The 25,048-nt window shown below is 37.9% G+C and overlaps 1 protein-coding gene across 3 annotated transcripts; it reads right to left on the bottom strand.

Annotated features, from left to right (window-relative positions):
- Positions 1-348: 348 nt before the first annotated feature.
- On the bottom strand, positions 349-23,395 carry pyd3 (beta-ureidopropionase pyd3). Of its 3 annotated transcripts, none has more exons than XM_033382631.1 (4): positions 23,161-23,395; positions 1,709-1,971; positions 1,028-1,647; positions 349-975 (listed from the first exon to the last, which is right to left on the bottom strand). In XM_033382631.1, exons 1-4 carry the CDS (start codon positions 23,262-23,264, stop codon positions 787-789), a joined length of 1,176 nt encoding a protein of 391 aa, XP_033238522.1. In that variant the 5' UTR covers positions 23,265-23,395; the 3' UTR covers positions 349-786. The 3 variants fall into 3 exon arrangements, with proteins under 3 accessions (XP_033238522.1, XP_033238521.1, XP_033238523.1); XM_033382630.1 differs by having other exon boundaries at positions 1,028-1,657; positions 1,731-1,971; positions 23,161-23,366; XM_033382632.1 differs by lacking the exon at positions 23,161-23,395 and adding an exon at positions 15,092-15,114.
- Between the last annotated feature and the right edge of the window lie 1,653 nt (positions 23,396-25,048).

A 25,048-nucleotide genomic window follows, 5' to 3' on the forward strand; every position in this document is an offset into this window, starting at 1 on the left:
CATCGCCGAATTGCCTAACACCTAAATCTAAGTTCACGGCCACGGCTTCTAGCAAAATCAGACAGACAACATCGAACAATAAACGCAAAATTTTAACCTTAACAACGGAGAAATTTTATAATTTGTAAATGAGGAGTCAAAGTTGCCGAAAAAGCTCGGCAGCTTCCAACAGTCGCCCTCCTCCTGAGCGTCCGCTACGATCATAGCTTTGCTTCTAAACAGTATAATAGCTGTCATCAGTAACAGTATATACGTTTCGACGGAAACGCTTACATTTGATTGTAAAGCACATCTAGATGTGCTCTGTTAAATTATATAAGGGAATCTTGAAGCTGTAAACAAACACAATTACAAAAAATTTAATTTAATCAACAATATAAAAATAATTTAATTTAATGAACAGTATAAAATTATAGTTTATAGTTAATATATTGCTCCAGCAGATATCGAAGCATCTGAACTTGCCGCAGCACATGTACAAAAAAAATGACTTGAACCCGATTAGAAAAAAAAAATTTCAAAAGCCAAATAGAAAAATTGTTTAAGAGTAAAGAAAATACCGCGTATTTTTTGTACAAAGCACCGACTAAAAGATGTAAGACGTAGACTAACCAATGTGCTTAAATTTCACACTGACAAAAATAAATTGGATGAATAGGAAAACCCATGAAATCAGCTTTTGATTCCTTCTTTTTTTTTCATGCTTTATCCTAGCGTTACAAGTTTACACTTATGTTTATTGCGCTAGTCACCTTTCACATCCCAAAGAATATCTTTTTAGTCTCTTTAATCTTTTAATTTTGAAGACTCTTTGATAATTTGCGGCTTGAAGTCCGACTTCGATGCTCTTTGAAAAGATTCTGCGTAAAGGGAAAGGCGTTGTGTCATTCGGAATCCCCAGAAGTCCTTAATCTGACGGCAGAGGTTGAGATCAAGCTCAGTCACCAGCAAGCCATCTTTGTCTCGCGATAAACTCTGTAAAAATGTTGTTATGATAATGACGAAGTTTTTTTTTGATATGACCTACCGGTGTTCTGGAGCCGTCCGGCGCAGCAACATACGATGAACCGTAAAAGGGACCAAACTCTTTGTGAGCTGTGGTACCGTCTCCCGACGTGTACTCGTTGGGAAACTTCTCTGTGCCGACTCGGTTGATCGGAACCGTGAAGTAACTATTGGCAATTGCTGCATTCCGTGCCTCAATACTCCATAGTGGCTCAGAGAGTCTACCGATTGTAGCAGAGGGATTGAACACAATCTCTGCGCCATTTAAGCCAAACATCATCCAGTTCTGTGGATGATGGCGCCCATAACAGATGTTGACAGCCAGCTTTCCGAACTCGGTTTCGAACACCGGATGAAAGGTATTACCTTCCATATAGTAGGTCGACTCATTGAAGTCTCCCACTCGGGGAATGTGGTTCTTACGATGCTTCCCCAAGTATCGTCCGTTGTTTGAGATAACTACGGCCGTATTCCAAATGGTCTCACCATGTTCTATGTCTCGTTCCAGGATTGAGTGAATAATAACCATATTGTGGGATTTAGCCAGCTCAGCGAGCATCTTTGTCGTCGGGCCATGCTCAGCCTCTTCGGCGAATTCACACCAGGGAAATTTTTCACGTGTGCAGAAGGCAAACGGCATTGCTGCACAAAACTAAAATAGTGGCAGTCCTTGAATTAGCTAAAGATTCGATTAGATACTTACTCCAAGCTTCTTGGGTACACACAATATTACATCCAGCCGCTGCTGCCGCTTTTATCATTGTTGTCACCTTGTTCCAGATCGCAGTGCGTTGATCTTCAATCGGTGCTGTAGTGGGCAACACTATTGAATTCTGAATGGCGCCGACTCGCACCACCCGTGGCTTACGTATTTGCTCCTCTCGTGCCGTAAACCGATAGCCCTTAATTTCAAATCCATGCTTCTGTGCTATTGCTGTTGCACTATCGGACAGATCAAGTATTTGGCTATAAGAAATAATTAGGATGCATATGACGTAGAGGCAACAGTGAATTTAAAATCATAAAAAAAAGGAAAACCAGCTTCGGACCCGGCCTCTGATACCCTTGCGGATCAATGGTTCCTGGGCCAAACAATTATTTATAAAATTAGTGTAATCTGTGGAAAAGACATGATACTGTTGAGTTTAATTCAAATTAAAAAAGTTTGTCTATTATCGTTTTTCTAACAGCTAGATTTTTTGATATTTTTTTCTAAGGCACATGCATATTTCTATATACAGGAAATATTCCATGGAAATGTCAACCGAGGAAAAAAAATTAAAAGTCAATAAAAACACATAATTTTATACTATATTCTTATATTATATTATATATATTACATCTTGTTGAGAAATGAGCCTCGTAGTTTTTAATCCAATGTTCATGTATATTGCGATTGACCTATTTACACGCTCATGATTGTAGTACACCGCTTAAGTAACTATTTTTACACGCATAGCTGTGTTGTTGTTTGCTCGTTTCCAGAACATAGCTGTAATGTTCTCACACGCATGGCCAGACCCGCAGCTGCACACGCCCACAGCGATGCGTTCCGTTGTTTTGCATTGAGACCGTCGCGTCGAGTCGGATCGCGTGATCTTCCAATTCCCTTTTGCTCGACTTCTTTTCGCGGAGTTGAGTCAGTAGAACCTTCTAGACGAAGCCGCCCGCACGCATACTTTGTACCGCCGCAGAATCGAACCCCCCGATGTTCTTGTAATATAATTGTACTATAACCACCAATATTAAATAATCAATAAAACTAAATAAGCTCAAAATATAAACGATTATACAGTCCACTAATTCATAACCACATAACGATCAAAAGATCGCTTTTTCGGTATTTTTATAGTCATGGGTTCCTTAACTACTTACTCCAATAAGAAAGATGATTCTTTATAAAAGTTTTTCCTACAAGTCTCTCTTAAAAGCCAACTAACTTGTTTTTAAACAAATTTGTTCGGATTTATGTTAGAATGTTAGGAGATCAAAATAAACAAAAAAAACTTTGAAAAATCGTACGTTCGCGACGAGTACCTATTCAATTTAAAAACGAGGGGGAACGTTGTGTGCGGGAGTTGCGCGGCGTAGCCACTGCAAATTAAATTGTTCTTTTTTTCAAAGTTGTAGGTGCTACAGAAGGAAGGGGGTGGGGCGAAATTGTGAAATACTTTTGTAACAGTAACTTCAACAGCAACTAGAATTCCCCGCTTGTGCCCGCTTTCTTCTGCGAATAGATCTGGAAAGCCCCCATGGTTAAACAAAAAGTTATCCAGTCTAAAAAACTTAAAATCAAGGCTTTCTACAAAATTTCAAGAAGGTACTTTTCAATTTCACATTTTTGCTCAATTTTTTCAAACCACATATTCTGAGGAAAGCTACTCTGAACAAACGTACTCCCACGGTTTACCGAGGTCGAACGGCATTTTCAGTCCCTTGTTAAATGAATGTTCTCTACTTCATGATCTTTTACTAGCTAAGCCGGTGCTCTCACCGGGCCCAGACGGGGTTCCATGTTGTGTACTCAGGTACTTCGCCGATGTTCTGTGTGGACCCTTACTTAAACTATTCACCCTGCCCACTGATTCTTCTTGCTTCCCCCCCATCTGGAAGGAATCGTTTATAATTCCTCTCCATAAAAAGGGTAGCAAGTCTGACGCAAAAAATTATATTGGTGTTCAAACATGAACATATTATCGTCAATACAATGCCACTTTCGGCCCCTTGCAGAATGTTTAAATATAAATAGATTATTGTACACATAAACTCATGTAACAACACCGATCTCTAAAGAAATAACATAAAGTAGACAAGTTATGACTGCACTGGTGTAAACAGAGATCTGTAACCCATTAATACGACAACAAAACACAAGTGGAGAAAACACTTAACAAATGCGGTCCTAAAATAAAACTAATGTAAGCATGTACTCAAATAGACACCCTCAGTAAAGTGTATCCTCTGCGTAGGTCTAACGATAATTATAGACTACCAAATTGTACCTCCTACCTCATTGTCAAATCACATATAAGACTCTGATTTTAAGAATAAAATTTAGTTTGAATTTACAACTCAACTCGAAAATATCTAGACTTTTCTTTTAAGGTCTTAACATTTTGGTCCTTCGAGACTCTCCGTTGTTTCCCCCCTGTGGTAAGAGCACGGAGTTAAACCAGCTTCCTTGAGACTGAACAAGTGTCTAGTCCACTGACAGCTAAAGGTAGCAAAATAAAAAACTTTGATTTCCCTCCTATAGGAAGGAACAGAGTATAAAATAAATTAATGAAACGAAAGTTTCAATTAATAATTTTGAAAAATACGAGCTGTACAGGCTGTATTTTAATAGATAACGAAATATGTATATCTATTGTAATTGAAAAATAAAAATTTTTCGCGACGGTGGCGTTTTCGAGGCCGGAACATCGAAAGAGAAAAAAAAAAAATAATCCGAAACATCGAAAGTGCTTAATGGCTAGACTTGAAAAAAAAAAGTGGCAAATAACTGTGACTGTGAAAAAAGAAATATATAAATGGTGCCCATTGTGTGTGTGCCCATTGTGCCAGCATCAACAACTGCAGCGACAGCGATATCAGCAGCAGCGACTTAAGCAGAGGCAACACCAGCAGCAGCAACAGCGGTATCAGCAGCAGCGACTTCAGAGGCAGCAGTAACAACAACAGCAGAAGCAGAATTCATCAGCTAAGTCTCATATTTCAAATTGTTTTTAAGCCTAATTAAGTAAAAGTAAAAAAAAAATTAAACTAAGATGTTGTCGGAACAAATAATTAAGCTATTAGAGGCTCAAGCAGCGATATCAAGGGAGATTAAAAAGATTGAAGCTGGTCATTTGACCAGCGATGTAATCCAAAAGTTAGGAGACCTTAAAAACAAAGTTACAGGCAATAATACTGCACTGTTAACATATGGAGTAGTCGATCATGACTACAATAAGAGACAGCAGTACGAAAAAATGATTAAAAATATAGAGGACATACATAAAAAGTATGTAGAGTCAAAAAATAATGAAACATTAACGAAAGGGAAGGTAGAAAAAACAAAGTTACAATCAGTGGAGACTGGAACTTTGAAGGAAGACATAGAGCCCAAAATTAACAATAGCATAGAAAAAGTATCTGAGGAAATCGTCAGAATATTGGAAAACCTGAGGACATATTTAGAGCAAACCATGCAGAGGTTTGATCAGGCTAAAATGGGAGAGTGTAGAATGAGAAAAGAAAAAAATGGGTTCCTCAGTAAAAGACTGAGCTCAAAAATTGAGGAGTATTATCATAGCTATGAAACAAACGACAGCTTCGACAATCAGATCGGAGATTTGGAATTTGATATTCAAAGCATGTTGAGCAACCTATTTGCTGAAGAAAACAGCATGGATACTAAAAGGGCAACGGTAAAAAAAGAAGATATCGATTTGCCTGATCTTTCGAAAGTGGAGGTACCCACATTCTCAGGCGAAGAAAAAGAGTGGGACGGCTTTTCACAAATATTTTGTGAATTAATTCATAACAGAGATAGTCTGAGTACATTTCTAAAATTGAATTATTTGAAAATCGCGATAAAGGGTGAGGCACGCAGTATGGTAGCTCACCTTTTAACTGGGCCGCTGGAGAATTATAATGCCGCTTGGGAATTGTTGACCAAGCGGTATGAAAATAAGCGAAACATTTTTTCGGATCAGCTGAATCGTTTACTAGACTTACCAATGCTAGATCACGATTCAGCGAAACATATTAAATGGTTTTCTGATTCTATAAATGATTCAATACATTTAATTAAATTAAAGTCACATTTAACAGAAGAAGTTGATGTGATTTTCGCGCACATTGTGTTGAAAAAATTCAACAAAGATACCTTACAATTATATGAAAGTCATATAAAAAGGACAAAACAGATCCAAGCATTGCCAGATGTGATGGAATTTTTAGAACAACAGTACACTTCTCGTTACACGTCGCAGGATAAAGAGTGGAAACCGTTGAAAAAAGTAGTGCAATATGGTAAAATAAAAGAAAATTGTCCGTTATGTAAAATGGCAGGACATACCATAATTCACTGCTATAAGTTTAAGGGAATGAGTCCGATAGATAGAGGCCAGTTTATTAAAAAACAGCGCCTTTGCACAAAATGCTGTAGGCATGATATGTATAAGAAATGCTTTTCTGAAATTGTATGTGGGATTTGTAAAAAACCTCATCATACGATGCTCCATATTCCCTACGAAAAGAGGGAAAATGTTAACACTTGCTTGACAAAAGAACAAGCGTTCTTAGCCACAGCACTTATAAAAGTAAGGGCAAGGAATGGTGGCTATCAAAACCTTAGAGCTCTCATTGATTGTGGGTCGAATTTACCATAATTTCAGAAGAAGCTGCGCAAATATTAAACTTAGTACGACAAAGTACAAAGTTACTTTATCGGTAAAAACTCGTAATTATAATAAAGGTCCTCTAAATGTTGAAGCGATTATTCTTCAGAAATTGATGAAAGCTTTACCATTAAAGTCTTTCAATATTGATAAAACTAAGTGGAAAGATTATGTGTTGGCAGACCCTAACTTTAACAAACCAAGTAGGGTAGATGTAATAATTGGGATAGATTTGTATACCCATATTTTAAAAGACGGAGTAGTAAAAATAGACGGTCTACTTGGACAAAATACAGAATTCGGATGAATTATATCCGGTTGCACCAAATCAAAAGGTGATCAATTTATTGTGGCGACAACAATTGAAGTTGGGGACTTAGAGCGGTTCTGGGAATTGGAAAGTGAAAAGAATGACGTAGAAGAAGATGTGTGCGAGGAGCATTTCTTGGAAACAACAAGAATAGATGAGAATGGTAGGTATGTAGTTAAAATAATAATAATAAAAATATGTAGTTAAAAAAGAAAAGGATCTAGGAGATTCAAAACCCCAAGCTATAGCGCGATTTTATAGTTTAGAAAGAAAGCTCAGCAATAATAAAACATTAAAAGAAAATTATGTAAAGTTCATGCATGAATATAAAATCTTAGGACATATGGTAGAGTCCAAAGAAGATGGGAAATATTATTTACCCCATCAAGGAGTCATAAGAGATTCCAGTCTAACGACAAAGCTGAGGGTGGTTTTCGATGCTTCAGCAAAAACCACAAACAATAAAAGTTTAAATGATATCATGTGGGTTGGACCAAGGGTCCAAAAAGATATCTTCGATATTATGGTGAAATGGCGTAAATGGCCATTTGTAATATCTGCGGACATTGAAAAAATGTACCGGCAAATTAATGTTGATAAAGACGATCAACAATATTTGCATATAATTTGGAGAGATAATCCAAAAGAAAAGTTAAAAGATTATAAACTTACAACCGTTACGTACGGTACAGCTTCAGCACCCTACTTAGCAACCAGGGTGCTTGTTGCAATAGCAGATAATTGCAAAAATCCAGCAATTAGGGAAATCATAAAGAATGATTTTTATATGGACGACCTGATGACAGGTGCCGACACGATACTGGATGCTAAAAAGCATGGAAAGGAAGTTACCCGGGAGTTTAATAAGGTTGGGTTTAACTTGAGAAAGTGGATAACAAATATCCCAGAAATTATAGAAGGTATTAGAGATGACCAAGAAAATAAAGTATTAACCATTGAGGAGAATGAATCCGTCAAAACATTAGGACTACAATGGGAACCGGTTAAAGACGAGTTTAGGTTCAATTTCCACTATGAACCAATTAAGAAAAATAACAAAAGAATAGTATTATCTACCTTAGCCAACATATATGACCCCTTAGGCTGGTTGTCTCCAGTGACACTTGTCGGAAAATTGTTTATTCAAAAACTTTGGCTAGCAGACAACAATTGGGATGAAGAATTATCAGAACAGGATATCCATTCCAGGAATGGAATTCGTTTAAAAATAGTTTAACAGAGTTAGAGAGCATTCGGATACCGAGATGGCTAAATTCTCAGCACAATAAGTCGATGCAAATTCATGGGTTTGCCGGTGCATCCGAAAAGGCTTATGCTTCCGTAGTGTATGCCAAGGTAGATAGTTCTACAATTATAATAGCCAGCAAAAGCAAAGTTAATCCAAAGAAGAATCGGAAAACTATTCCAAAATTAGAACTTTGTGCAACACATCTTCTGGAAAAAATTAATTCAACGGGTGAAAGTAGCGGTTGGAAGTAATGTAGAGTGTTATGCCTGGAGTGATTCTACTATTACTCTAGCCTGGATTAAGAATGGAGCCAATAAAGACAAGTTTATCAGGCGTCGAACTAACGAAGTAAGAAAGATTAAAGAAACTAAATGGGGACACGTTAGAACTGAAGACAATCCAGCAGATGTAGCATCAAGGGGCATTAGTGCAGATAAGCTAAAAGATTTTAAGATTTGGTGGAAAGGGCCTCAATGGTTGGCGAAATCTAAGGAACATTGGCCAAAAGAGGAAATTTAAGAAAAATTAGTTGTTGGCACAACAATGGTAATAGCAAAAAATAACATTTTTTGTGAATTATTACAAAAAAGAAAGAATTTCCTTTGCAGGGGCGGAAGGGGGTGTGGCGAAATTTTGAAACAAACTCGTCTCGGTCCCATATATTAGGAGTGTGGATACCAAATTTGGTTGCTCTAGCTTTTATAGTCTCTGAGATCTAGGCGCTAATGTTTTACTCTAAGCAAAGACGCCTATGCCACGTGTGTGTTAGAGAGAGACAGGGCGAGAAAAAATGAAATTGTTTTCTTGATGCTGGCTATAATAATAATACGATCCAATTCAGATCTTTAAAATTGTGGATGCCACAGATTTTCGCACTTTGTGGGGGCGGAAGTGGGCGGTGCGAAGTTTTGAAATATTTTTGTAGCAGCGACATATCACAGAAGTCTGGATCCAAAACATCGTTGCTCTAGCTCTTATAGTCTTTGAGCATTAGGCGCTGAAGGGGACGGACAGACGGACAGACAGACATGGCTCAATCGACTCGGCTATTGATGCTGATAAAGAATATATATACTTTATGGGGTCGGAAACGATTCCTTCTGGACGTTACACACATCCACTTTTACCACAAATCTAATATACCCCAATACTCATTTTGAGTATCGGTTAAAAAAATAAACTATTAAGCTTAAATCCGTTCATAGATAAAGACGGATTGTTACGAGTTGGAGGTAGATTGCAAAACTCCAACGCGGAATTTGAGATTAAACATCCCTTGATTTTAGATAAGTGTCACTTGACGTCTTTAATTATCAAGAAAATTAATTACCAAAAAGCCCTCAAAGACAACATAAAAGTGGTTCCAATATTGGAAAGAGAACAGATCGAGTGGCATTTTATTCCCCCGGCAGGACCTCACTTCGGAGGTATTTGGGAAGCTGGGGTAAAATCAGTGAAATATCACTTAAAAAGGGTAATTGGGGACAATAATTTGACCTATGAGGAAATGGCAACTCTATTATGTCAAATTGAAGCGGTACTAAATTCACGCCCTTTGTATACAGCTACAAATGATATTGACGATCTGGATGTATTAACACCAGGTCATTTTATAATTGGAAGGCCAATATTTGGCCCGATGGAGACAATTTCAGAGGAAAAAATCGGGAATCTGGATAGATGGAGATTAATTCAGAAAATGAAAAGAGAATTTTGGATTAAATGGAAAGAAGATTATTTGCACACACTGCAACAAAGAAATAAATGGAAAATAGGAATGCAGAATATTAAAACAGGACAGATTGTATTAATAAAAGATGAAACCTGTCACCCAGCTAGATGGCCCTTGGGAAAAATAGAAGAAATACATAAAGGTAGGGACGATAGAGTCAGAGTAGTAACTATAAAACATCAAGACGGGTTGATAAAACGACCTATAACTAAAATTTGTCCATTAGCTGGAATTGAGTCTGAAGAGCAAGACTCAGGAATGACTCCAAAAGAGACCAGAAGTACGCGTAGTAGACCTCGAATGTCCAAGCTAGGACTGATGGCAGCATTGTTAATGCTTGTGTTATGTTGCCAAGTTTCAAATGCAAACATTGCTGCTAGAGGAACGGCGAAGTGGTCAATTATAAAAATGAACAGTTTCACTTCGATATATTTGGACCCGATGGGGGATGTTGAAATAGTCGCCTCATCCTGGGATTTAATTGTTTATTATAACATGGACCCGTATTTCCAAATGTTAAAAAAGAGGAAAGAATTGATTGGGAAAATGAGAGTTGTGTGTTGTAAACTTTATACTTTTGAAGATCAATGCAATAATGTCTTAGATAATACGGAAAGACAAATTGCAGACCTGGAGGAAAATAACAAACTTTTCATGACTCAGGATAATAAAAGAAAGAAGCGAGCACCATTTGAGTTTATGGGCTATGAGTTTATGGGCTATGAGTTTATGGGCTACTAGTACCTCATCACAGTATTTAAACAGAAAGCTACGAGCCAATTTCATCCTTTATATAAGTAAAAAAATTGTTTGGAATCCATTAACAGTACCATTAATTAACCATACAGAAGAAATGGATAAGTTAAGAAACGAAATAAAATTGTTAAAAGAAGGTCATCATGACTTAAAAGGACTTAAGTTCCATCATGTATCTGGACATGCGGCCTTGATTATCGGAATCATAATAATGATAATATTAATAATCTATGCCATAAGAAGAATTAAAGTAGCACGAAGACTGCAAGCGATAGCACTTCCCTACCCACTGTAATAGACTGTAAATGATTATCTTTAATTGTAATTATAGCTATAAAGAAAATGTGCACAAAAAGGTTCACAAGAATCAAAATACAAACAATGCCACTTTCGGCCCTTTGCAGAATGTTCAAACATGAACATATCGTCAATACAATGCCACTTTCGGCCCCTTGCAGAACGTTTAAATATAAATAGATTATTGTACACATAAACTCATGTAACTACACCGATCTCTAAAGAAATAACATAAAGTAGACAAGTTATGACTGCACTGGTGTAAACAGAGATCTGTAACCCATTAATACGACAACAAAACACAAGTGGAGAAAACACTTAACAAATGCGGTCCTAAAATAAAATTAATGTAAGCATGTACTCAAATAGACACCCTCAGTAAAGTGTATCCTCTGCGTAGGTCTAACGATAATTATAGACTACCAAATTGTACCTCCTACCTCTGATTTTAAGAATACAATTTAGTTTGAATTTACAACTTAACTCACAAATTTCTAAACTTTTCTTTTAAGGTCTTAACACTGTCATTCACGAACACAGGTATCGACTACTTTGGAACACTGCAGGTAAACGTAAGAAGACCACGCGAAAAACGATGGGAAGTACTATTCACGTGCCTCACCGTGCGAGCAGTACACATCGAGCTGGCAAACTCCCAGTCAACAGACGCCTTCATGCCCGTCGAGGAGTCCCCAAGAGAATCGTGTCCGACAACGTGCAAGGCAGATCGTGGACAGCTTCAGAAAACGATGGCTGATGGCATACCTACCGTGCCTGACGCCACGAACCAAATGGCACGGATCTCCAATCAACCCTAGCCAACTCGGAGATGTCGTAGTTCTAGCGGACGAAACAAGCCCCAAGGTGCAGTGGAGGAAAGGCATCATGATGGACCTTCGAGTAGCCAAGGACGGGATCGTCCGCAGCGTGGTAATCCGCACTGCATCTAACAGTCCAGATAGTTAAACATTCCAATTTAGACGTGAAGACAACGAATCCACCCATGAACCAAGGCTTAACCAGAAGTTTGGCAAACATCACGAAAAGCGACGAAGTTTGCGAAGGGGGGAATGTTACGGCAGAAACCGCAGTGGCAGCTCTAAATATCACTGCGCCTAACAGCACAAACATTAATAGCACTCAGCAAAGGCTTAACCATGGCGAATGGTAGCCATAGACAAGGCAAGGAAGAACAAGAACGAAAAGAAAGGCAGCGGCGAAAAGCTAAACTGAAGCGGTACTAGTTTTTTAGCCCGCTTCCCCCGCTAATTTAATACCCTGCCCCGATATTTGTAACTGAACACACCTGAATAAAACCAAGACTTGAGGAATAAACAACGGGAGGCCTATTAAACGCGGGAGGCTTAACAAACGTACGGCCCAAGATTTGGAGGCGTTGCCCAGCGCGGCAATAATAGTTTTTACATCAAATTTAACAAAATGATATATCAATTGTTTAAGTTAGTTAAGTCTGAATAAATTTAGAGCATGATATATATATCAGGAAAAAGGTAGAACCTATATGATATGGCTATATAATCGGCCGATTCCGACGGCCTTCCTATTTCACAAAGTTGCTATTTATATTTCTGTCCCAACAATGAAAAAACAAACTTTGCTTACTGAATAGTGTTTATGAAGACGAATACTTTGGAACTCAGAAGGAAGTATCTCTTAAAGGCTCAAATTCGTATATCTACGCTTTGTTACATTAGTCAGACTGCATCTTGCAAGAGGCGATGCAATTACTGCACAGAAGGCAGTATGCAGGAAAGATAGCTATTTAACTAATATTCGAGGAAAATTAGCACTAAAATTAATAAGAGAACTAGGCATGCATTCAAAATACAAATACCACTACAAATACTAATTTCTAGGAAGGTGTGTAAGGATCAGTAATTTAATAAGAGGAAGAGATTAAGTGGTGGATATAATAAGCTAGAGGGAATTATCATCCGAGCATGAGACCCTAAACGGTTCATGCAAGGAATAATTCGATCTACAAAGCGGAAGGAACAACGGTGTAAAATTTCTAGTAAGTCTAATATGAACCATGAAGTTTATGCTGCTCAACAGATCAGGGCTGTCTATGTCACCCCTGAACAAGTGCATAATATAACACCAAGCATTTTTCTACGATTAACTAAGGATGGGAGGTTTACTAATAGCAGTCTACTAGAGTACTAGAGTAAGCACATACATTCACAGCACTAAGCAAAGTTAATGTGGACGAATGGCAGACATAAGCAAGGCAAGGAAGAACAAGAACGAAAAGAGAGGAAGCGGCGAAAAGTTTTTTAGCTCGCTCTCCCCACACTTTAATACCCCTACCCCGATTCTTGTAAATGAAACACCTGAATAAAGCTAAACTTGAAGAATAAACGCGGGAGGCTTATCAAACGTACGGCCCCGGATTCGAAGGCGTTGCCCGGCGCGGCAATAGCTGTTTTGGGTACTGTGAAAAACTTACCCTGCATCGATATAGGTAGTTCTTATAGCATTGAGCACTAAGAACTGAAAAGTCTGACCGAGCTTTTATATAGCGAGATAGTCTCGATTTTAAGTTTTTTAGACTGGATTACTCTTTGGTGTAGAGGGTTTTCCAAATCTAGTCGAGCAGTAAAGCGGGACACAAAAATGTGTTAAGTACACTGTAAAAATTGTGTGTGCCTCTCTAAACATCAGTACACGAGTACAGATCGGACAAATAAAAATCCGTAATAAAGTTATTAAGTTTCACATTAAGCTTATTAAGCTTCGAGCTTACGAAAGCGGCGGACACGTTCAGATAGCCTACTCGACCGATCCAATACAGTTGGTCCTTTATCAAGCGATACTTTAAAAGTAGAATGGTAGGCGTCTTTGATATATTGAGCGGAAGGGCTCCGGTGAGCGACACTATGGAAGTATCCGATACAAAGCACAGATCAAGCAATCGACCCAAAGAATTTGTTAAATGGTTGACTTGAGACATGGACAGGTCAAGCAAGCCGTCAACAAAGTCATATCGTGAAAAGGGCACTAGGTTATTAGACTCGTTTAGACCAAACAGTACTTGGCAAGCTGAAGTCACCAAGAACTATCATATGACCTTTACCTGATAGCGGGGAAGAAACAGTTATTAAAACAAACAGATGCTGCTCGTAAGTTGAGAAGGTTGAGAAATTGAGAAGAAATTGAAGGTGGTATACGAGCAAATAATGAATCAATCGTACACACAGGAATTCCAGTTTTTTGTTAGCCTGGACTGTGAAATGTTCTGACGTAAAGCTTAAGTTCACTTTAATGATAACCCCTCCAGCACGTCGAGTCGAACGTTCATTTCTAAAAGTTGTGACCTGCCAAAACTTCGGACAATAACGTGGGATGAAAATGCGACACTTTCCCGAAAAAGAGTGCTGAGCTTACTGCGTAATCCTCTACCATTCTGAAAAGGTACAACAAGAGAGGAAGTTAGTTTTTTGAACTGGTGAAAGTAGCACGGGAAAATGAGGATGGCACATTTGTCTTATTTTAATATGGGAGAGTTATGGAGTTGGCGGACTTGACGGACACGGACGCTAATGACGTTTCTGTGTGCATGCTGCCGAGGTGATGAAGTCGGCTACCGTATTTGTATCATCTGTCGTTGCCCTTGGAGTGGCAAACGACATCAGCTGCTGCACACTTTGATTGGTCGCAGTCAGTTTTACGGCAACGAGCGGTTGAGTGACTGTTAGCATTTGCAGATCAGCAGTTAAAAATCGCTAAAATAGGTATCCGTGGCTAAGAGCCGATCGTATTGGTTTTTGAAGCCAACGGTCAGCTCATTAAAGCCCCTTCGTGTCTGCCCCATAAATATGACCATCGGCATGCTTCACAACTGTAATGCAAATACGTATGCAATACGTTTCCCGAGTACCGAAAAGCCAGCGAATTTTGCGTGAGTTTCGTCAACTACCAGCATCAAAATCAGTGAGTTAAATCCATTCGATTCGGTGACATCACCGGAGCCACCAATGTTGCAACAGAAGAACCAGACATCAGACTATCTTCAATCAATCATCAAGAGTTGCCATACCATCTCATCACAGTGCGGCACTATCAGATTAATGCCTATGCAGTAAATATTCAGTGACAGAATTATACATATGTAAGTTATATTACGAAAATAAGAAAGGTTTCCCATTTAACAGAACACACTATACACACAGCTCTAAAGCTGAGTCAATAATAACCGAATTGTTCTGAAAATGCGATTGTTCCTCAAAAAACTGGTGTAATTGCTGACTATCACAATGGCCCACAACACTAGATAATAAAAATAGATGATTTCCATATTAATGACATAATCAGGCAGGCTCTGGTTTTATACTTACTTTTGCATTTTGCGTTTACAGTCAAAACGTTTCGTTTTCATATTTAGGTGCTTCTGTTTTCACAAAGTTTTGTCATCAATATGTTTAATTTTATCATTATCATCGTGAATTGCTAATGGTTAAAAAATAAATTTGTTGCATTTTGAAGCTGGAGGGAAACATTTGCCTTTACCCATAAGTTCTGTTACGCGCATGTTATAAGTACAATAGGGCTGGGTCAGCTGTTGCCAGGAAAACGCAATATGTTATTGTACTGACCAATGCACACTGGGCGGAATTCCCAAATAAGTGGCATAAAGTCGAAAATTCTGTCGAAGCAAATATTTATTTATTTATTTATTTATTTATTTATTTATTTATTTATTTAATTAACAATTATCTGTTAATAATGGTACTTAGTTACTAAAGGCGGAAAAAGATAAGTTAAAAGTTAGCTAAATTTAAATGATTATAAATATTGCATGCAATTAGTTTAAGAGACAGTTCAGGGGATAGGGTTTGACAGAGGGAGTTATAATTATGGCATAAAACCCTAAAAGGTTCATGATCAGCATAATTAGATCTACATATGGGTAGACGGATAGGCCTAAAAGTACGGGTAGGTCTAGATGGAACGGCCAAGTCAATCTGACCCAAGAGAGTTTGGGAGTCAACAGTCCCAAGAAGGAGCTTGTGCACGAACATTACGCCATTGCATATTCTGCGATGGTGCAACGACGGCAGGTCAATAAGATTTAGCCTAGACCGGTAGGGTGGCAAGATTCTACCTGAGTCCCAGTTAAAGTTCCGAAGGGCAAAATTTAAAAATTGCTTTTGCACGGATTCAATAACAGCCTGCTGTTCTTTATACTGCGGGCTCCACACACAAGAACAATACTCCAATATAGGACGTACTAACGAGATGTACAGTTGTTTTGTAACGTACGGGTCGTCAAACTCCTTGGACCAACGCTTGATGAACGCTAAAACACCCTTAGCTTTATTTACAGTTGCAGCTATATGGGCGTTAAAACACATCTTATGATCAAAAAGGACTCCGAGGTCATTTGAACTCGAAATTCGTTCAAGGACATGATTTCCTAGAACATATGGGACAAAATGAGGAGCGCGACGATAAAATGTCATAAGTTTGCATTTGGAAAGGTTCAGAAAAAGAAGATTAGTTGAACACCACAATAGTAGTTCATTTAGATCAAGTTGAAGGCGTGTGTGCAAATACCAATCAGAGTAAGAAAGACAGATTTTGACATCATCAGCATACATTAGTGCAGTAGAGTATGTTATGACTTGAGGAAGGTCATTCACAAATAAAATGAACAGAAGCGGGCCCAGATGACTTCCCTGTGGCACACCTGAAGTAACATTTACAGTATTTGACAACACGTTAGAAAACAAAACACGTTGAGTGCGGTTAGAGAGATAGGACAAAATCCAATCTAGAAGATTCGTTGGGAACCCTAATAAAGAGAGCTTGTGAATAAGCAGAGCATGGTTCACAGAATCGAATGCCTTGCTGAAGTCATTAAAAACTACATCCGTCTGCGAACCAATTTGAAAACCACGGTGGATTAGGTTAGAAAACTCAAGAAGGTTAGTCGATGTTGAACGATGTCTGAAAAAACCGTGTTGCGACGGAGATATCAGGCTGCAACAAAGATGTTGCAGTTGCCGGGTGACCAGGAACTCAAGAAGCTTCGGGATGGCGGAAAGCTTTGCGATACCACGATAGTTTTCAATGTTTGATCTTGAACCTTTTTTGTGAAGCGGAATGATATAGGACTCATTCCAAATTACTGGGAGACAAGACTGTTCCAAAGAGAGGTTGAAGAGAAAGGTCAAGGGTTTATAAAGGGACTGGGCACAGTGTTTTAAGATGCAACTTGGTACCTTATCTGGACCCGCAGAAAACGATATGTCCATAGATGACAAACCTTCCAGAACAACGCTTTCCTCGAAAAAGGGCAGAAAAATGCTGTTAGCTTGAGGTAGCTGGTACGGATACGGAGTGGATGCGTTGTAAATATGAGACGAGTACGTTGTTTGGAAAAAGTTAGCGAATAAATTTGCAATACCAACAGCAGAAGCTTCTGTTTTGTTCTGGTAATGAAGGGACGGAGGAAAAACGTTTGACTTGCGCTTAGAGTTAACGAACGAATAGAATTTTTTAGGATCACTACGAAAGTTTCTACTACATTGTGAAAGGTAATGATTATAACACTGACTATTGACGGCAAGGAACAGAGAGCGAGCGGAGGAGTATAGAGCTAAAGCCAACGTGGAGCCCGACTTCTGGTACTTTTTATAGAGCCGGGATTTATTATTTTTTAAGTATGATAAATACTTGGAGAACCAAGGAGGCTTGGACGATACAGGTACAGTGATATCAGGAACAAACGTATTTAGGGCGGAGTAAATAGAACTATAAAACGAGTCAACAGTTGCATCTATGTTCGGTAATGAATAAAGAAACGACCAATCAACACGCGAGAGATGTAGATCTAAATCGATAAAGTTTGTTTTGCGAAAACACTTTATGTGACAAGGAGCCATGGAACTGTCAACACATCCAGATTGTGTACGCTCCAGTGATATCAACAAAGTTGGATGGTAAGGATCTTCAGGGAGAGATATTGGACTTGCTCTAGATACCGTAGCAAGAGAACCATCGTTAACAAAAACGAGGTCAAGAAGTCTGTCCCTCATGTTTTTAACGGCATTAATTTGGACAAGGGAACTATCCGTTAGCCCATTGATAAAGTCATTATGGCAATTGGGAAACAATAGGTTAGCGTCATCACAAGGCAGCCAAGAAAGAAATGGGAGGTTAAAGTCCCCCATGACAATAATTCGATCATGGCACCCTAATGCAGAAACAACAATATTAATTGCTGAGAGGTGGTGTAAGTAAAGCTCAGCATCAGACCTGGGAGGAATGTAAGAGCAGGTTAAATAGAAAAATGCGGAGCCAACACGAACTTTTACTGCAACAAATTCAATTCCGTGAATGTTATTAAATGGGAATAACTCAGATGAGAAAACAGATTTAACTGCAATCAGAACCCCACCTGCAAAAGATGGGCGGTCCATTCTATAAATAGTGTAACTATCAATGAAAATTTCATGATCATTGACAGAGGAGTTAAGACAGGTTTCGGTAAACGCGATGGCATCGAAATCAAAGGACGCGCTATTAGTATGAATTTGACGCAATTTTCCCAGCAAACTGCGAACGTTCTGATAGTGCATGGAAAAATAGTACTTCAGTTTTTTGGAGCATGTTCAGTTATTCTAGGATTCGAGTTCGAATCTTTGAGAAGGAACTCATGCACAATTGTATGCTCAGGCCATATTGACGGTTTTAGAGAACTGGATAGTAAAGAATCAGGGAGAAGAATTTTAAATGATGATATGTTGCGCTTATGTTTAAATGTAAATTTAGTCACAACTATATCAACAGGCGAGGTGTTAAGTTTAGAGGAGAGATGTTGTTTAACATCCTCTGTTGTAGCCTCAGGAATAAGACGAGAAACAAATATTGCTTTCCGAGGGACCACTGCTCTAAGTTGAAGTCCCGAGCGAGATCGAGATGGTGGAGCCACTCCTAAAAGAGATCTCGGTCCAAGGGCAGAGGAATTGGCAGCAATGGTTGTAGCAGGAATTGGAGCAGAAATTGGAGCAGGAATTGGAGCAGGAATTGGAACAGGAATTGGAGCAGGAATTGGAGCAGGAGTTGGCAAGACGTCGTCAGCAACCAGCACACCCGCACTAGGAGCACTCACCGCGTCAGAAATGACGGCCACATTGCTCGGTGTAAAGAACTCCGGAGCCACCGTTGGCGGATTTACAGACAACGGCGTGGCATGACTACACGGAAATGCTGCCGATGGATTAAGGTGGGAGGCAGGCGTACCAATCGGATTAGATTGCAAGAGATTGGTATCATTATGCGGAATTTTCCGTCTAGGCGATTCGCTCAAGAGTTTGAGCCCAAGAAACTGTGATTCAAGGGCAAGAAAATTCTCGTTGAGAGCAACAAATTGTTTCCGGACATCCAGAAACCCAGTTCGAGTCTGTCTCATAAATGTGCGCATTTCGGCCTCAATCTCCCGACAAGCCAGACATGACCAAGATAGGCCCATGCGTTTCGAGATTAGATCATTCAACCGGCCAAAATTTCCACCACCAGCACATTTTATGTGGGCAAAATTGTCGCACAGCCAGCAGCTAAGAAATGAATCACCAATGATAACACCACCGAATTCACATTTCTTTGCACTACAAACGATTGCCATTATTGACAGCAGTAGAATCACTGTGCACGAATAATAAAAGAGCGGAGTTAGATCGCAGGTAAAGTAGGAGAGCAGACAGCAGAGCGAGCCAGACAATCAGCTGCAGCAGCAATAATTCAAAACAGATGATCCAACGAAGTGCAGAAAACGAGCAGTAAACTCACCAAAGCAGAGACACAAAAGAAAAGTCCACAGAGAGGGAGAGCAACAATGCGAGCAGCCCGCTTATGCTCACGAGAGAGTGTGGGCGATGCAAACGCTGATGCGCGAGAACAGTGCACACCGAAGAAGCGATAACGAAAAGCAGACTGAGCAAAAAAACAATAACAAATTGCCTGCACGAGTCCGATGCGTTACGATTGCAATATTGAATTTATATTAAACACTTGTTTACTAACAAAACACTGGTGGTTAACACAAAGTAGAATCAAATTAAAGAGATGCGATAATATATCAAAACAAAGTCACAACAATGTTGTATGATATTTAGGCAAAGGGCGGAGAATGCGGGAGCAAGAAAAAAAACACAACCGGCTTAAGCAAGAGCTAGAAGCGAATTAATTATATTTCAAAATATTGAAAGTAGAATCCCTATATATTACAAATCAATAAATTTTTTTGCTAAAAATGCAACCCTGTCATTCTGATCAAACTTCAAAGTCAGTTGATTAGTCAGATGATTCCTGCGACAAAATTGGCGGGAAATTTTTATTCACTTTGAGCGCTTGGCAAATTCACACATTGCAAAAATAAAATATTGTGAAATATGGATTTTAAAGGCCAGGGTATGTAGATTGAATAACAAAAAACATTTTGTGTTAAAATGTGTTATATGTTATATAGGTTAATTGTTTTGTATTGTCCAAAAAAAAAGAAAACCAAACCAATGAGTTCGTCTTGTGTGGAGTAAAAACTAACCTTCTGCGTGTTTGTGCGTTATGTAATGTATGTTAAAATAAAGTAGAAAAATAAAGTAATAATCCGGTTTGCGGCTTTTTGCGGCTCTGGCGGTACTTTGAACTTTTAGATCAGCTAAATTGTTAGAAATAGTTAAATAGTACAAAAAGAATTTTATCATAATAAGAATTGTTTATCAACAAATTTGTTTTATATTTTTATATTTACCACTATTACATCAAAATTACAACAGAATAATAAATTCCTTTAAAATTTTAGTACTTTTTTATAGCTCTCATGACTTTCCCTTGTGATCACGTATACGCCTTGTTGCCATATATTGGCTATTGCGGTAGGCGTGATCAGATGAACTTAAAATTTTGTTCAAATATTTAGAGTGCTATATTTATTAAATACACCAAGTTTCAGCTCGATATCTGCTTTATTCGACTTTATGCCACTTATTTGGGAATTCCGCCCAGTGTGCAATGACACAAATTACAATTAGGCAATTGAACTTAGAAAATTGAACTTATTTTTGACGCTGTGAAGCAAAGAGACTTATTTTTATAGATTTGGTTTTTTAAAATTTTGTATTACCTTTTTTTTCAAGGTTTAGTTTATTTGAAAAAAATGTTTAAAATCTGGTTTATTTATTTATTTTTTTTTTTATTTATTCATTCCTTGTGTTTTTGGTGTATATGTACAGGTACATTCAATAGTCTTTAAAGTATTTTTTGTAAAAATGTATGGATAAAATTCCGCTACTCGAAATACAGCCCTTTCATTTTATACAAAAATAACCATAAGTTTGTATTTAAATAATTAGTCTTTAACGGTAAAATGGCATTTGGCAAAGAACTAAATGGAATTTAACGGCAAAATGCGGCATTAAGGGCTCGCGCACACTGTTGCTGAAAGCGGAGCTGAAAGCTTATTTTTCAGCTCTGAAAAAACAAACACACTGCACCGGTGCAAGTGCGCACATTGCAGACTGAGCTGAGCTGAAAGCTGAAAAAGCTCGCTCAAATCAGCTCAGCTTAGTTTGATCGATCAAGCATGTTTGTTTTTTCAGCAAGCTGATTGCTGATTTTGTTCAAGTGTATTGGTTCATAAGTGATCGAAAATGGGCTGCAAAACATTTTTAAGCGAAATTACGGTTAACCCATCGCTAGGGAATAAGCGGGACTATTAAAAATATTTGAATAATAGTTTTATTTCTATAATTTCTATGAAGGCGATAAATTGGGCAAAACAGTTTTAATATTTACCATTACCAATGTAATGTAAAAATGTAATAATTCGTAAAAAAAAAAGTAATACGAAAACTTCCGTCTGGCTACTGTACGTCTGGCTACTGTACGTGCTGTGAAGTAATAATTCATTTACAAAATAACAATAATAATTATAATGATATCTATTGATGCCACTTAAGGAGATAGACAAAGGGAGGCAGTGGTTTTCAGCTTTCAGCAATCGGATCAGCCGACAATGTACGCACCTGCAAGCTGATTCTGCCTGAGAAAAGCTCTCAGATCAGCTGAGCTTTCAGCTTTGATTTCAGCTCCGCTTTCAGCTACAGTGTGCGCGAGCCCTAAGAGGTTTGGTCAAACGGTTGTTCGGTATATGAATTGATGTAACATATAAAAATTGGCAGGCTCCGGTTTTCACTTACTTTTACGAATTACGTGTTCAGCCAAAACAGGTCTGACGGACTCTGAGTAAGCTCTGGTAAACTTTTAGTTTGTTTAATTTGGGGAGTTGAGATTTTTCGTACCACAGCCAACGTAACCTTAATTTTCAGCTTGTAAGCTGAAGAGAAAGAGAGGAACCTATGTTCTAAGGTAAATTCTTGAACTTCTTTTATTCCTTCTCTACCTAAAGACCAATTTTATTTTAATTTTAGAATATTTATTTCCATTTACATTTGTAAGCTACTTTTTTATTTCGCTACATCAGGCTCCCTCTTAAATTTGGCTCTGAATTTTGTTCATAACAGCACAAGTGTGCTCGTAAGAGCTCAGATTTTTCTCGTGACATGCGTGAAACAGAATAACTGGGTAAAGACAGCTGTTTCCCGCCATATTTAATTCAAAATGTAAGTGCAAAAAATTAATTTTCATACCATCAGCAATTTAATTTTCAACTGTTTCACACGTTGGCCAGACATGCTAAACACACAGATGTTGCATATGAGATGTCTTGTCGTTTTGCTTCAAAACAAGCAGTTCAAAAAATTAAAGCTCGTTTTGGCCGTTTTCTGGATTTTTACGAAACAACGGAGTCGGATGTTTTTCTTTGCAAGATATGATGATATATTAAAAAAATATCGATTGGTTGTGGCGGAAACCGCCGAACTCAATAGTAAGTGAAAACCGGAGTCTGCTAGAGAAAGCTATTAAAACAGCAGTAAAAAAAATTGTATTGCTGTGCTAATACTTAAGTTCGTTACTGTATTTATATATGATATGTATGTACATACATATGTGTATACTTACGAACAAATCCAACTATCTACATATGTACATATGTACATACGTTTATGCTAGTTCTATAATTAAAATTATGTTGTACACATCTCTATTTATAAAGATACATATGCGGGGGTTGCACAGAACGAACTACAGTTGGAATGCCTATCTGTGGCATATGTATATTTATGTATGTATGTACATGTATAGATGTATGTAAGTTTGAAATCAAAAAAATCTGGACGTAACATGTACATATGTAAATTACTTTAACGCCTAAATATTTTTGGAGGAAACAGTTTATGCACTATTTTTCACTGTATTTATTTTCATCCTGTTTTTTTTCAAGATGTACTCGTCTAATTTATTTTCGTCCTGCTTAAAAGGTTTGTTTTTAAGATGTACTCACTCTTCTTCAAGACCATACAAAATTCGTTTGACCTCGGTTAGTTTATCAATTGGCAAGTACTTCTCCAAGCATTCATTAAGATTGTTTAAATCAAACTCGGACATTTTTTCGCGATCACTCGAATCACTCTTTAAAAAGCCACCTCGCGAGTCTAGCGCACAATTTTTAATGTTACTACGTCGATCACTCCCGGTGTTCACGTCTTTCTAAACACACAATCGTATATATACAACATACATATGTATGTAGGTACATATGAACAGTGGGGAGCAAAATTGAGTACATACTCATAATCACTGACTTTCGCTACTGACTAAAGCCAAGCAAACCAAATTTTTTCCCCATATAAATACTCACTACTTTTGCACTTTATAGAAAAAATTAAAGAAAATCATAAAATCATATATAATTACAAGAACGAATAAGAATTTTTCAAAGAAATAAAAACAAAAAACTCGCATGTACTTTGCACTTTTTATAAAAATTTGAGTAAATCTTAATATTAACATTTTGTGCATTTATCCCGAATTTAAATAACTTTTTAACAAGACAGGGATCCGAAGTTGATGGAGTGGCCATCTCAAAGAACCGAACTTAATCCGATTGAAAATCTAAGGTCAATCGTGAAACGACGGCTTGGGCAGAAGTAATCAGCACCATCTAACCTCGGCGATCTCTGAAGACATGTAGATGCGAAATGCAATCGTACTCCAAAAGATATTTTTGGGAATTTGATAGAGAATTCCAAACCGTATTCAATACGTAATACCTAATATGGGTCTATGCACAAAATGTTAATATTAAGATTTACTTAAATTTTTATAAAAAGTGCAAAGTACATGCGAGTTTTTTTGTTTTTATTTCTTTGAAAAATTCTTATTCATTCTTGTAATTATTGTTTATTTTGTTAAGAATACAAGTATTTATATGGGGAAAAAAATTGGTTTGCTTGGTTTTGTTCGTTTGTTTGTTATGGGCGGCTAAAGTCAGTGATTATGAGTACATATTCACTTTTTCTCCCCACTGTATGTACATATATATATGTATGTATATATAGTTGTCGATCATCACTGACCTTGATGTCAACTGATAAGTGACGTAGTGCAATTTTTACTTTGCGATACATAAAATGGTCTTCGTAAAATAAGGCTCCCTGTTAAATCCCGCTATAAACGATTTTAATTCAACATGTTCTTAATTAAATAATTTAATCTGGTATTAGCTAATAGGCTGTGCACACTGAGCCCATCCCGGGGAAGTGGTGGGATTTTTTGACAGATGTGAAACTCCGATTCACACTGGCACCATCCACCATCCGTCAAAAACAGCTGATGCCAATAACAAGTGCATCAAATTTGCGCGGAAGATTTATTAATTTTTGTTCTTATAATGGATGATGAAGATCTAGCAGTTATTTCGGCCGTGGTTCAACAGCAAAATATGCAAACAAATTTGCGTGCTGATGAGGTCCTCGACCATCTTTTCCTGCCTCATTTCATGTTCTTCCTTCATCCTTTGAAGGTCCTTCTGCTCTTCGAGTCGCTCTCTGGCTATCTCTGCCATCCAAGAAGTGTCGTCTTTTTTGGTTCGCTGTGGCGGGGCCCTTGTTGCCAGAAAAGGTACTGGAGCTACATGATCCATCCAGATCCAACTCCATAATGTCCGCAAAAAACTCATTATTGAAGAATAAATTATGCATAACATAAAGCATTTACAGAGCATAGAAATATTTGTTCTATGTTGTCAGTCGTCTGTAGTGTTGCGTAAACATTGCTCATTTTGGTGAACATGTTCACTTGTTCTTTTTTAGTAAGTGAGTCAACTCACTCATATTGCTCACTTGCTCTCTTAGATTGCTCAGTTACTCACTTGTTCACTTGCTCAGTTC

The sequence above is a fragment of the Drosophila pseudoobscura genome, chromosome X (genome assembly GCF_009870125.1).
Source record: "Drosophila pseudoobscura strain MV-25-SWS-2005 chromosome X, UCI_Dpse_MV25, whole genome shotgun sequence".
Classification (NCBI taxonomy): Eukaryota; Metazoa; Arthropoda; class Insecta; order Diptera; family Drosophilidae; genus Drosophila; species Drosophila pseudoobscura.

Coding starts and splice junctions, on each gene's coding strand:
- pyd3 (XM_033382631.1), bottom strand. CDS start 23,264: ATGTCCGAGTTTGATTTAAACAATCTTAATGAATGCTTGGAGAAGTAC. Junction 1,648..1,708: donor GTGTACCCAAGAAGCTTGGA/GTAAGTATCTAA, acceptor AGTTTTGTGCAG/CAATGCCGTTTGCCTTCTGC. Junction 976..1,027: donor CGGACGGCTCCAGAACACCG/GTAGGTCATATC, acceptor ACATTTTTACAG/AGTTTATCGCGAGACAAAGA.